The 13,659-nt window shown below is 59.1% G+C and overlaps 1 protein-coding gene across 3 annotated transcripts; it reads left to right on the top strand.

The window, feature by feature from the left end:
* The first annotated feature begins 975 nt into the window (after positions 1–975).
* On the top strand, positions 976–13,438 carry CACNB3 (calcium voltage-gated channel auxiliary subunit beta 3). Of its 3 annotated transcripts, none has more exons than XM_019419210.2 (13): positions 976–1,126; positions 8,181–8,303; positions 8,518–8,640; positions 9,088–9,203; positions 9,431–9,495; positions 9,716–9,735; positions 9,934–10,014; positions 10,217–10,275; positions 10,446–10,555; positions 10,858–11,009; positions 11,212–11,307; positions 11,447–11,596; positions 12,055–13,438. In XM_019419210.2, exons 1-13 carry the CDS (start codon positions 1,085–1,087, stop codon positions 12,367–12,369), a joined length of 1,452 nt encoding a protein of 483 aa, XP_019274755.1. In that variant the 5' UTR covers positions 976–1,084; the 3' UTR covers positions 12,370–13,438. The 3 variants fall into 3 exon arrangements, with proteins under 3 accessions (XP_019274755.1, XP_019274756.1, XP_019274754.1); XM_019419211.2 differs by lacking the exon at positions 976–1,126 and adding an exon at positions 3,796–4,553; XM_019419209.2 differs by lacking the exon at positions 976–1,126 and adding an exon at positions 6,648–7,873.
* Positions 13,439–13,659: the final 221 nt, after the last annotated feature.

Genomic DNA, 13,659 nt, shown 5'->3' with positions numbered 1-13,659 from the left:
TAGAGTGCAGCCTGGAGTCCCATAGTGGGGGGTGGGGGGCGGAGGTGGGACAGCAGTTCTTGGAAAGAGGAGAAGGAGAGGGATTCGTCCTAGGCTTCGGGGGTGGGGGGTCTGGCTCTGAGCTGCGCCCCCCCCCCCCCCCCCCCCCCGGGCTCGGACCTGGACAGCGCCTCCTGCTGGGAGGGCCGGAAGGCAGCCGGTCGACAGACAGGACCCCTGGCGGGTGCCGCCACCTGGAGGGCGTGTGCGGCCACCCCGCGAGCGAGCCTAGGGGGCGCTGCAGCCGGGCGGGGAGGAGCCGCCTCGCCTAGCCCTGCGCCTTCGCGGGCTGAGTTCCGTGGCGCCGGAACCCAGGAGAGAGGAGAGACCTTAGAGACTCCCGGGCGCGCTGGAGACCCAGGGTCTGGGCCGGGGACGGGTGGCTGGATGTGGCTTTCCCGGACCCCGGGGTAGGGGGGCGCCTTGCCGCGGGGGCTAGCGAGTCGCACACGAGCATTTCTCCCTTGGATCCTGTCCCCTGCTCAGGTCGGGGTGGACGACGCCGCCGGGAGCGCCGGCGCCTGGTTTCCTACGGCGCACGGAGCAGGGGCCGGGAGGGACTAGAACCTTCCGCCTAGAGCTCCAGGGTCCGGGCAGCCCCTTCTGCCTACGGCGGTGGGGGCTCCAGAGTCCCTACCTTTTCTGGGGGGCCGGGTTGAGGAGGAAGGAGGAGGGGGAGGAGGCGGAGAAGGGAGGCGAGAAGTGGGGATGGAAGGACAGTGGGAGGCACCCAGATAAACAGAGAACAGAGACCGTAGAGAGGAGGAAGAAGAGACGGAAATGGAGAGAGCAGGACTGAAAGGTGACTGGAGAGGGAGAGTGACAGAGGCGGCGAGAAAGGAAGGGAGAGGGAGGGAGAGGGAGGGAAGGAGGAGGAAAGGGGGAGGGAACCCGGAGAGAGGGACACGAGCCGGCAGCGAGCCCGGCGGGCGTGGGGCGAGGCCAGGCGTGCAGGCGGGAGCCAGTGTGCAGAGCAGCGCCCGGGTCCTGCTCCCGCCTCGGAGCCCCTGGCCCGGGGGAGGGGGAAAGACCGCTAGCCCGGTCTATGTCTTTTTCTGACTCCAGTGCAACCTTCCTGCTGAATGAGGTAAACGCGGGCCCCCTCCCCAGTGGGTGGGAGGAGAGCCCCACTCCAAGCTAGGAGGAGGGCCCTCATTTGGGGGAGACTGCAGTGATGGGGAGGGAGGAAGATCGAGGAGGTGAGGCTGAGGGTGGAAGAGGCGGGCAAGAAAGGAGGGAGCAGTCAGAGCTGGCAGCTTCTAAGCACTGGGATTGGGACGGGAGGGGAAGACTGCCTGGGGAGCCAAAAAAGGAGCTAGATGAAAGGACGGAGATAAGAGGGATTCACCAAGCTCCCCTGGTGCCCCTCTCCAGGCTCCCTGAGGGCGGCCTAGCAGCTAGAATGCTGGGGGTTTGGGCTTGGTCCATCTTAAAGACTGCTGAGGAGAAGGACTTCCCAGAGGTGCTGGCTCCTGCCTCAGTTTCCCCATTCAATGCAGAGGGATTAGGATCTGCCACCTTCCTGGTGCACTTACAGGAGAAGCTGGAATGTATTCCGGAGGCTCCCAAGTACTCCCACTCCCAAACTTGGTTATTCAGGCTTCTCCCCGGTGCCCTGCTTCCATACCTTGGGTGCCAGGCAGCTACCAGCCTAACAGCTCTCTCCTACAAGGGAGGAGAGCAGAAATCCTCTTCTCCAATCCTCGAAACCGTTTTTTGTTTGTTTGTTTGTTTGTTTTGGTTTGGGTTGGGTTGGGGGTTTTTTTGCCCTCAGCTCTCCTCTTGTGCTCACCCCTGGAAAAGACAAGAGGTTAGGGGCCAGGTAGATACTGACAGGCACATGTCTTATTTCAGGACAGGAAGTTGGCATGAGAACTGGAGCAGGCAGGTGTGGGTGAGATAAGAGATGCAAGGGGGCATTGAGTAACGACTCAGAGATAAGGGAAAGAGTGCGGCTCTGAAGCTCCTGTAAGACCCAAGGGATGGGCCCAGGTATGAAAGCTTGAAACCGTCTCCTGGGGGGGTGGTTGGCACGGCAACTCATGCTTCAGAAGCAGACTTGGACACCACTGTCCCAGATGGGGATGAAAACAACAAGGTGTGTGAGGAAGGAGTGACACTGATGGCAGGTCTGCTGTGTAACTACAATCCCCAGGACCCCCTGGTGGCGGAGAGAGTCACAAAAGGAGAGATCTGGAGAGTAGATCCAGGGATGGGAAGAGAAGCAGATGCCCCAGCAGCTGTCGTCATTGGAATTATCACCCAGGAGAGAGCGCCTTGAGAGTCTTATTCTTTCACACCTCATGGCTCCTTTCTGCCCTTCTGGAAAAAACAGAAGGAACTGAAGAGGCAGAGAATAAAAGAGGAGGAGACAAGGAGTTCTGAGGAACTAGAAAGAGGGGGCACAGAAGTGAAAAGACAGTGTCTGGGAACTGGCACTACCAGAGAATCCAACGTATAACCAATCCCCAAATGGTGCTGGACTCAGGAGAGAACTGTGAAAGCCAACGGCCTCCCCCAGCAGTGCCTGGCCAGCTTGTAGGGCTCCAACAAAGTTGTCTGCCAAATCCAGCCGCAGGAAGATGCTAAGCAGGGCTGGGCTGCACCACTCACAGGGGCAGACAGACTAAAGGCAGACTAAAGATAGTCTTAAGATGAGGCCCCTTCTCTCCTTCTTTCTTGTCAGTGGAACATGAAAAATTGACATAAATGGGGAAGCCAGTGGGGTTAGGTGGACTTCCTCTCTCCCATGCGCAATGCTTCTCCCATAGATCTCGTCAAACTGGGTCAGCTTTGGTTTTCTGACTCCCCTGTAGCTCAGGAAGGTAAAGCAACGAACAGATTTCCTGATTCACCCTCCTGGGTGTGAGAAACAGGGACTGGAGAAGGAATGAGCCCAGAAAGGCTCCAAGTGTAAACCCTCTTTCTAAATCTCACATCCCCCTCTTGGTGGAGTTAGGGCAGGTAGACCATCAAAATTCAAAGGAATAATGTTGCTCAGGAGATGGAAGAAAGGAGGGAGCTCCAATGGGTGGATCTTTGGGGAAGTTTATCCAAGATAAGGGCTGCTGCTCTGTCTCTAACCTCACATCTCAGTTCTCCTTGGAAGGAAACTGGTACAGCGTGGTACTGTGGCTCCAACCAGGATCCCGGCCACCCCACCCCCATCCTTTCTCTAAGGAGGGAATCTGGCCTTACACTAGTGACTCCGGTAGTCTTGCCCTTAACCCTCCCAACCCCAGTGTGGCCGGTATCCCACCTTCTGTTCCAGCCCCGCCAATCCCCGTACCTCCACCCTCCGGTTTCTCTCCCCCTCCCTTTAGGCTCACCTAAAACAGCCCCTCCCTCCCCCAGTTCCCACGGATGCCTTGGCAATGCATGGCACAGTCCTTGGCAAGGAAGCGAGCAAGGGAACCCCCCCCCCCACCCCCAGTCCTGGCCAGACTAGGATGGAATCTAATCGCGCAACAGGTGTGGGGCGGTCGGACCCAAAACCCCAGTTGCATGGGTTGGGCGACGTGGCCCTTTGCTCCAGGGTCCCAGCACGGGGGGCCGGGAAGGGGGGGGAGAGGAGCCCGAGCACCTGCTGGGGTAGGGGCTATTTTCACGCATTGGCTTGGGCTCGCCAAACCCATTCCTCCCCAGTACCACTGCGGGGGTTTCTTTCGGAGTCTCTGGGCCGCCAGGGCCTCGACACGCGGCCCTCTCACCTGGGGCCCCTCCCCCTTCTGCCGCCCGTCCCCAGCCCCCGCCCCGCCTCTCCGATCTCCCCCAGTCTCTCCAATTTCCTGTCTCCCCCTTTCCTCTCTCTCTGACTCGATCCCTCCTTTCTCTGTCTCCGGCCTCTAAGCCACCTGCGCCCTCGGCTTTCACGGCTTGGGTCCCATCTCCGCGCCCCCTCCCCTCCCCCGCTCCAGCCCTTTGTTTCCCGGCGGAGTATTTCCTGGGTTGCTGAGCGTCTCTGTCTCCGCATCTCTCCTCGCCCCGCCTCCTCCCAGCCTAGATCCGCCCCGCCCGCAGTCTCTCCTCCCCTTCCTCCCCGCGGCCCCTCTGCCCCATAGGTGCTTGGGGACCCACCTTCTCCCCGGCTGCGGCCGGCCACCCTCTCCAGGCCCGGTCTCGGGCTCCCCGGGTGGCCGGCGCCCCCCGCCGCCGCCCCCGCCTGCTCCCGGGGAGGGGGTCAGGTGGGCGGGCACTATTGTTGTAGGAGCCGGCGCCAGATTCCTCAGCCGCGCTCGGGGTGGGACCGGCAGGGTTTGGGGGGGTGGGGTGGGGGGAGCGGTGATTTGAGCTCCGAGCAGCTGGTCTTCGCGGCTCGCTCTCTCCTTCGCGCTCTCTCGCTCTCCGCCGCCGCCCGCAGGGCTGCGGGGCTCGGTGGCATCTCTCGGGCGCGGCCCGCTGTCCTCGCCCCTGCCTCCGGGCTGCTCCCGCCCCCGGCGCCGCGCGCTCCCCCCAGCCCGGACTCCCCCATGTATGACGACTCCTACGTGCCCGGGTTTGAGGACTCGGAGGCGGTGAGTGCCCACGGTGAGGGTGGGGGTGGGGAAGTTGGGGTGACTCCTCTTCTCCCTTGGACCCTTCCCCCGTTCATTACTTTGAAAAACGCCTCAGTGGAGGGGCAGGGCCAGTAGGGGGGGCGCTCCTGAAAAGTGGGGAGATGAATTTCCATGCCCAAAGCTCCCCAGGACTCCAGTCCTAGACCGAGGGGTATCGGGTGTGCGCATGGCGGGGGGTAGTGTGGGGGAAAGGCTCGAGCAGGTGGCCCCGAAGCCCAGGACTAAAGGGTAGAGGGAGGAAGGGCTGGAGACTGAGGGCATAGAGGCTGTAGAGAGGGCACACGCAGTGTCTGGAGTTCCCAAAGGAGGATTGACTGGGTCTGAACACAACAGCTACTGGAGAAGCTGAGGCTTTGGGGGAGGAGGACAATTCAGACCTATGCTTCAAGTAAAGGACAAATTTAGAGAGCCTGGGATAACAGAGAATCAGGTACCAGCCTCAAAAGGATCATAAACTTGAGGACCTCCATTATTCCCTTCTGCTGCCCATCCCTGAGCATTGCCTTATTCCCTCACCCTGCCTGCAGCACAGTTTCTCTCCCAGGCTGGAAACTAGGCACCTGGCACATGGGTGGGCCAGCTGACTGAGCCCCATCCATTCCACGCCTCCTGCTGGGGCGTCCTCAGAGCAGTGGGCTTCCTGAGCGCCTGCTCAGCATGGAGGGCCTAGAGGTGAGGCCAGAGGGGCTGAGGGCCTAGGGATGGAGAGGAAGCTCTTTGCTCAGAGAACCAGGCAACTGATAAATATTTAATTCTCCTCTTTGCTTTTATCTCCTGACCCACTGAGACAAATCAGCTCATTAGGCAGTGATTCCCAGAGCTCAGAGCAGGGAGAGTGCCTGGAAAGATGGGGCAAGGATGGGCAGCAGCTTCTCTGTCCCTTCTCCGAAACACGCTGCATGAAGGTCTCCTTAGGAGAGGACCACTAGATGGCTTGGAAGGGGTCCCCGGTAGGTGCGGAGGGCAGAGCACTCTGGTCAAAAGGGGAGTATTTGGGTTTTCTCCCATCTCTTGCTGCCAGGCCCACGATACATGAGTTCTAGGGCTCAGGATAGGCAGCTCTCAGTCCTTTTCTGGGACTGGGCTCCTGCTGGGCCCAGTTCCCCATTGGGCCTCTGGGGCTAATTACATTGCAGCTAGAGCAGATGATTTTCAAGGCTCTGGTGGACACCTCTTTCTGACAGTTGAAGGGACAGCTGGCATGGCCCAGGGTGCCAAGGTGAGCTTGAGAATGAACCTCTCGGAGGGGCTGGAGGGCCCTAGAAGGTTCTTCCCGTCCCTGGCAAGAAGGCAAGGGCTGTTGCAAGGTGAAGACTGACATGTGGATGTGTTGAGGGCAGCCTGCTACCCCCTTGCTGGCTCCCCACCCCTCTCTGGTTCCTGGATCACCCTCCCCCTGCTTCCCTTTCTCTTGCCTGGCTCCTTGCTCTCCCTGAGGCCCCCTCTGAAGCAGTAGGAGGGAGATCAGGCTCTAAATAAATCCACCGGCTCATCTCCCTCCTCTTCTTCCCCCGTGCCAGGCAAGAGTGGAGCTGCAGCCTGCCCACACACTCACCAGGCAAGGGGGGCACCACCAGGGCACTGTGCCAACTCCTGGCAGCTCCAAAGTACTGGGCCTCTGGCTGTTTTGGCATAACAGGGGGTGGGGGAGGCAAGACCCCAGAGCACCCTTGGCAGGGCAGCCCTGGCCTCCCAAGTGATACCAGGGCACGAAGGATGCACCCATCCTTGGGTCCTGCTCTGAGGACTTGGGAATAATGGAGAGGGGGTTCCATCGTGAGCACAACTCCTTAAACATTTAGGGGAAGATCCTATGATTCCCATTCTGAGGTGAGAGGCCAGGTGACCCAGATGTTCCAGGCGGGGACATTAAGATTACTAAATTAGGCCGAGAGCCTGTGGAACAAAGGTCAGAATCCTCTTCCTGCACAGGCCTGGACATCTAGAAGGCATCTGATACCTACTCATCAAAGTGAGTTGTCATCCCGCCTTGCCTCTTGCCTCCTTTCCCATTGGTCCCTGCTCGCATTAGACAGCTGTCTCCTGTGCCTAAGACCCCTGAAAGGAGGTCCCCCCCACTCTGTTGACAGCACAAAGGTTCTTCCCGAGGCTCAGCCGCTCTTTCTCCTGCTGCCAAGCCAGCCTTATTTTGTTCTCAAGAGAGATAGGGAACAGCAGGCAGACTCTACTCCTCTGTAAAATGAAAGACTTTTTCCCTTTGTGCTCTCTTCATGCCTTCCATCTACCACAGACATTGTGTTTCCTTAGGCTCAAGGCTCCGGGCTGATATCAAGCTGACCAGCCCTCTTGCCGATGCTGGGGCTGGGGCCAAGGGGCAGGGTGGTACGTGAGTTTGTCTTCCCCACTGAGACTCTGGCTTCTGCTGCCTTCTGTAAGTGCTCATGCACAGTGAGCTTGAAGGAATGTTCCTCAGCCTGAGAACATTCTAAAACCTACACGCACACACACTCCCACATGGACCCCTTAGCCAGACTCCTACCTTATCTGTGCCACCTGCACTTCAGAACTGATGGAAATACCGCTTCAAGCCTCTGATCATAAAGAGTGGAGACTGAGACAGAAAACAAAAGATTCCCTTTCCCCTAGTCTGACAGGGAAACCCAGACTCCTGACTTCTATCCTCCTGTCCTAAGGTCCAGCTTTCCTTCCTCACTTGCGCGTCTCCCTCTTGGTGACCTCTACAACCCTCCAAACGTACCCCCTTCCTATTCGCAGGACTCAGAGACTCTCCCAGCTCAGGTTACTAGACACCCTGTCCCTACATCCCCAGGGTCCTCGGCTGGGTTGCCTGGCACTGACAGCGCCTTCCTTCAGGGCTGATATCCCCTTGGGGAAGGGCTGGGGAGATACAGGCCAGATGGTGTGGCTGAGCCTCACTGGGGCCCAGGGACACAGCTTTGTGTTGCCTTCTCAGTCTGTCTTGTTTGCTGCCCACACCTGGCCAGTTGCCCCAGCAGGTGTAAGGGGAAAGAAAGTGGGGGTGGGGAGAGAGGAAGTGACTTCCAGGAGTTGGCAGCACCGTGCCTTCCTCTTCACCCTGGAAGGGTAGGCACCTGGGGAGAGGAGATCGAAGGGGGTAGATGGCTCTGTCCTGACACCCAGGCTCTCACGCCAACCAGTGTCTCTTGACTGTTCCCAGCTGACTGTACTGCTGCCACGCATTTTAAAGGGATAAGGCCCAGGATGCTTTGCAGGCTGATATGAACAAGAGGGCTGGGTCTCCTAGATCCAGAATCATCTCCAGTATATCATCTGCAGTACGTCTCCCTTCACTCTGCCCCAGAGGCCAGGGTAGAGGAGAGGAAAGGGAGGAAGGAGGAAAGTGAAGGCTCTGTTCAGAGCCGCAGTATTAATGGGCTTGTGGGGAGGGGCCCCAATCTTAGCACGTATGGATTGGGCTGGCTTTCCTGCAGCCCCAGAGGCACTGGGGCCCTTCTCAGGGAGATGAGAGGGACCACCGGGGTCCAGCACAGACATGGACAGCCTGGGGTCAGTGGAGCCTCTGCTGTAGGGTTTAGAGGATGCCTGTAGTGCCCAGCGATCACAACCTCTCCCCCATGCCAGGGTTCAGCCGACTCCTATACCAGCCGCCCATCTCTGGACTCAGACGTCTCCCTGGAGGAGGACCGGGAGAGTGCCCGGCGGGAAGTGGAGAGCCAGGCTCAGCAGCAGCTTGAAAGGGCCAAGGTATCAACTTGGGCTGGCAGGCTAGGCTGGGCTGGGTGGAAACTTGTGCTGGGTCCTAAGTCCCCAGGGGTCAGTGGGCAGGATGCTCATGAGTGTGAAAGTGTGTGTGTCATGGGCGTCCTGTTGGGGCCTCCGCCCTCTACTGATGGGGCATTGAAACTAAAAGGGGTGCTGTGAGGCTCCCCTCATTTGCACTGATGGCCAAATTCCCTAGCACAAACCTGTGGCATTTGCTGTGAGGACCAATGTCAGCTACTGTGGCGTACTGGATGAGGAGTGCCCAGTCCAGGGCTCTGGAGTCAACTTTGAGGCCAAAGATTTTCTGCATATTAAAGAGGTGACCAACCCCAACCCCCAAAGAGGAGCCACCTAATCCCCCTGCTCGTGCCCTAGCTCCCCTGCCTCCTACTTCAGTCTTAGTCTATAAACAGGTCCCCAGACTCCTCAGCTCTTATCCAGAACACATACCCATACGCCCCTCATATCTACAACCCAGTCCCCAGGGCCTCCATCCTTCTGAGACCTGGCTTGGGCCTCAGTCTCCATATGTGTAAAGTGAGCAGTTAGATGAGTTGCCTCTTAGGTTACCTGTGACATCGGTGATGCCTTGCACTGAAATCTTGGGTGGCTCAAACCTGGCTGCCCTTCCCTCTGGCACCTTCTCCTGCCCTCCTCCTTTTGTGCTGCCTTCCTCAGACCGCTCTCTGAATGCCTCCTTGGCTCCTTCACATTGAAGAGCCAGGACTGAGGCCTGGGCGCCTCCTCTCACCGCCCCTTCCCCCAGAAGTACAGCAATGACTGGTGGATCGGGAGGCTAGTGAAAGAGGGTGGGGACATTGCCTTCATCCCCAGCCCCCAGCGCCTGGAGAGCATCCGGCTCAAGCAGGAGCAGAAGGCCAGGTGAGAGCAGGGTTTGTGACTCAATAAACGTACCCCCAGACACATGTACTTTACCCGCAGCACACATTAACACCGCACAAATATGAAAGCCAACACGCATTAATACACCTGTCACACACGTGCGCCTCCCTCGCTAGTTAAGATGTAAGGAAATGTATACGACAGTGAAATAATGTGTAGAAAATGCATTCACACAGAAGCTTATTGACCTCCCTTTCTGCTCTCAGGAGATCTGGGAACCCCTCCAGCCTGAGTGACATTGGCAACCGACGCTCCCCTCCGCCATCTCTAGGTAGCCTCCCCCCAACCCACCCATCTTGGGTAGGTGGGTAACTAAGACACAGGGAGAAAGGGAGCTTGTTCCCAGGTGAGCTGTGTGGGAGGGGGTTGGTGGAGGGACCAAAAGAGCTCGGAGAAACCCAGTGTCTCCCTTGGGGAAGGGAATAAATACCATGCCCCCAGGGCTTTTCCCCCTTCACCAACTTTAATCTTTTATTTCCTTTTCCAAAAAGCCAAGCAGAAGCAAAAGCAGGTGAGTCAAGGAAGGGACCTGGGCTAGGGGGGCTCATGGCTTATGGCTGTGGGGACAGGTTTCTGGGCAGTCCTTATTGGAAGGGCAAGAGAACAGAGAGGGGAGGGAGCCCAGAACTTCTGGATCTGCCCTGCACCAGTCAGGCATAGGGCAGGCGACAGGGCCATGGCTTTGCCTGACCTCGGGTCCATTCTGCAGGCAGAACATGTTCCCCCATATGATGTGGTGCCCTCCATGCGGCCTGTGGTGTTGGTGGGACCCTCTCTGAAAGGTTATGAGGTGAGAGAAGGCCCCTGACCCCAAAGGGTTGCCTCTACCCAGCCTGCCGTGGGAAGACCACAGGGACAGTGGGAGGGGTGTTCTGCTCCCACCAGGTCTGTGTGTGGAGGGGGCGGGCTCCAGGGCCATGCCTAGGGAAGCTGCCCCTGCGCAAGAGGGCCCCAGTCAATCCCATGCCTTTCCCCTCACCCCTGCCACCCAGGTCACGGACATGATGCAGAAGGCTCTGTTCGACTTCCTCAAACATAGATTTGATGGCAGGTAAGTTGTTCTGGCCTCAGGTGGCATGAGAACCAGGGGGAAGATCATTATCTCCTTCCAGGTGCCTGTAGCAAGGTCTTTTCTAAAGAGAAACTCAGCGGGACCTGGGTAAGGAGAAGCCTAAGGCTTGGAATTTAGAGGTGGGCTGTGATTCTCCACCGCCACCCCAGGATCTCCATCACCCGCGTCACAGCTGACCTCTCACTGGCAAAGCGATCTGTGCTCAACAATCCTGGCAAGAGGACCATCATTGAGCGTTCCTCCGCCCGCTCCAGCATTGGTGAGAAGTCCCGGTCTCCTGCTTCTCCACCCACTCAAGCCTTAGTGAGACCCTTTCTCCTACCTCTCCCTTCCCCGGCACCTGCAGTCTTGCCCAGCTTCTCTACCCGCCCCAGGACTGGCAAGAACCGCCCCAGTCTCCCCGGTTCCCCGTTTCACTGCCTGCCTGCACCTTGATGAATATACCCTCTCCCTCCAATTCCTTCCCGTCCACCACCGCGGAGCGCTCCCACGGCCCCACGGGACTAAGAAGTAGGTGGAGCCCCGCGGTGAGCGTCATGGCCCACTTGCCCCCTCCCGCAGCGGAAGTACAGAGTGAGATCGAGCGCATATTCGAGCTGGCAAAATCGCTGCAGCTGGTAGTGCTGGATGCTGACACTATCAACCACCCGGCACAGCTGGCCAAGACCTCCTTGGCCCCCATCATCGTTTTTGTCAAAGTATCCTCACCAAAGGTACCTCACCGGCGATGGAGGAGGCCCACGGGGCTGCCCTCCCAGAACGCGGTACACCTCTGCCTGATCCCTGCCCGAGGGCTCCTGAGTTCCCTTTTCCTGCTGCCCCCTTCCGAATCATCCTCACCTGCTGCTGATGCTGTAGCACAAGTGGGGGACACGCCGGGTTCTCTCTAGGCCCAGCCCTGCCCTTCCTCCTCAGGTCCTCCAGCGTCTCATCCGCTCCCGGGGGAAGTCACAGATGAAGCACCTGACTGTACAGATGATGGCATATGACAAGCTGGTTCAGTGCCCACCAGTGAGTGCCTGGGTCAGCTACTCCTGTGCCCACTCTAGCTTTTCCAGGGCAGGGGAGTGAGGGAGACGGGGGGGGGCGGGGGGGGGGGGGGCTGCTACCAAGAGGCAGCCAACATTCCCCCTTTCCCTCTCTTCCCCAGGAGTCATTTGATGTGATTCTGGATGAGAACCAGCTGGAGGATGCGTGTGAGCACCTGGCTGAATACCTAGAGGTTTACTGGAGGGCCACCCACCACCCGGCCCCCGGCCCTGGACTTTTGGGCCCTCCCAGTGCCATCCCCGGACTTCAGGTACCCGTTTGCAGTGGGCACAGGTGCTCAGGCTGAACCCGCCAAAGTACTGCCTGCTCCTGGCCCAGGCGATTGTCCTTGGCCTCCAGCTTGAAGGCCAAAGGATCGGAGAACTCAGCTGTGCTATACAGAGCCAGGGCAGATGGGGGAAGGAACTTCCTGATGAGAGAGGGAATAAATCAGTGAGGTGGGTAATCAGAGGTTACTTTTCTGGGTTCAAAAGAAACACTCTCTTTACCTTAGTCTGTCTTGACAGCAGAGCCTGAATTTTGCAGGAGTCAAAAGCTCCCGTTTTCCATGTCTCACGTGGAAGATGCCTCTCCCTCCCTCCTTGCACTGTTTCCTGTATCCAGGAACTGAGAGTCGAGGGGGCAGAACGGCTCCCACCCAGTTAGAGGTGGGAGGGAGGCCAAGGCGAGGTCTGCCCTTCCTACTTAGAGCTGTCCTGTTGCCCCCAGAACCAGCAGCTGCTGGGGGAGCGCGGCGAGGAGCACTCGCCGCTGGAGCGGGACAGCTTGATGCCCTCAGACGAGGCCAGCGAGAGCTCCCGCCAAGCCTGGACAGGGTCTTCGCAGCGTAGCTCCCGCCACCTGGAGGAGGACTATGCGGACGCCTACCAGGACCTGTACCAGCCTCACCGCCAACACACCTCGGGGCTGCCTAGTGCTAACGGGCACGACCCCCAAGACCGGCTCCTAGCCCAGGACTCGGAGCACAACCACAATGACCGGAACTGGCAGCGCAACCGGCCCTGGCCCAAGGACAGCTACTGACAGCCTCCTGCCGCCCTACCCTGGCAGGCACAGGCACAGCTGGCTGGGGTGCCCACTCCAGGCAGGTTGGAGTTAGACTGGCGTTAGGCTGGCACTAGGCTCAGCCCCCACAGCCCCCTGCCCGGCCCCAGCTCCAGGGCTGCCTGTGGTCCCAAGGTTCTGGGAGAAGCAGGGAGCCAGCCCCCTTACCTCCTGGGCACAGTGACCCCCGTAGGCTCCCATTCCAGGTACTAGCTGCGTGTGCTGCACCCCCGGCACCTTCCTCTCCTGCACAAGAAGCTGCCCCACCGGCAGTGCCCTCAGGCCAGGATCCCCTTAGCAGGGGCCTTCCCACCAGACTCAGGGAAGGGATGCCCCCTCAGAGTGACAAGAGGGTGGGTGTGGGCAGCATGGCATGAGGAAGAAACGAGGCCCCTGAGCAGGCCCAAGTCCCGACAGTCGAGGCACTCAGGGGTTGTGCTTGGGGTCCGAGGTCCTCCACTCGCCTCACTGCCACACATCAGAAGTGAGACAATCAGAGCCCGACAGGGTGGCACTCCCGTCCATCAGCTGGAGTGGGGCATCCAGACACAAGGCTGGAGCAGCAGGCAGGCTAGGCCGGGGCCAGAGGCCTCACAGCCGAAGCTCCTGCATGGAAGGGTTCTCCTCGCCTGTCGGGAAAGCTTCTCAACATGTGACGGGACCAGAGACCAGGAACACGGTCACCCCGAATGGCAGACAGGAGCCAACCTGGACTGGGGGGTTGGGAAGGGAGAGTGTGTATAGCAGAGGACGTATGGAACAGCTACAGGGGCCTCCTCGCCCCGCTCATTTTTTGCTCTTGCCTCCTGTCATTTCTGTTCTTGGCCCTCATGCCTCCTGGGGAACGTGGCCCCGACTTTATTCGCTGATTCATAGCTGCTGCTTGTTAAGTTAGGGTTAGGTGGGGAGAGATAGGACACAGTGGACAGCCCCCAGCGGCCCTGTCTACCCGACTACCCTTGCCTTATGGCTCTAACGTGTGACCTACAGAGCATGTTCCACAAGACCCCCACCTCACTGTCATCTCTAATAAATACCATGCACAGTCCTTCAGGCTCCTGTTCTGTGTCCGCCGGTTCAGGTGGCCAGGTTCCTCACGGCGCAGGCCAAGTCTAGAAGAGAGAAGTATCCCGGCCTCCTTTCTCTCACAAAGGACCCGCTGAGTGGGAAGGGCACGAGGACAGAGCTGCGGGAAAGACTGCACTCCCGGGCAGCCCCCTCATGCCCAGGTACCAGGAGGAAAACATTCAGCAGCACAGAAGGGACCTA

Source organism: Panthera pardus, unplaced genomic scaffold, assembly GCF_024362965.1.
Source record: "Panthera pardus isolate Hobbes unplaced genomic scaffold, ASM2436296v1 HiC_scaffold_6, whole genome shotgun sequence".
NCBI lineage: Eukaryota > Metazoa > Chordata > Mammalia > Carnivora > Felidae > Panthera > Panthera pardus.
The sequence above is the reverse complement of the archived record's forward strand: the minus strand, read 5'-3'. Positions and strand labels throughout refer to the sequence as shown.

Coding starts and splice junctions, on each gene's coding strand:
- CACNB3 (XM_019419209.2), top strand. CDS start 7,817: ATGAACAAGAGGGCTGGGTCTCCTAGATCCAGAATCATCTCCAGTATA. Junction 9,736..9,933: donor CCAAGCAGAAGCAAAAGCAG/GTGAGTCAAGGA, acceptor TCCATTCTGCAG/GCAGAACATGTTCCCCCATA. Junction 10,556..10,857: donor CTCCGCCCGCTCCAGCATTG/GTGAGAAGTCCC, acceptor CCCCTCCCGCAG/CGGAAGTACAGAGTGAGATC.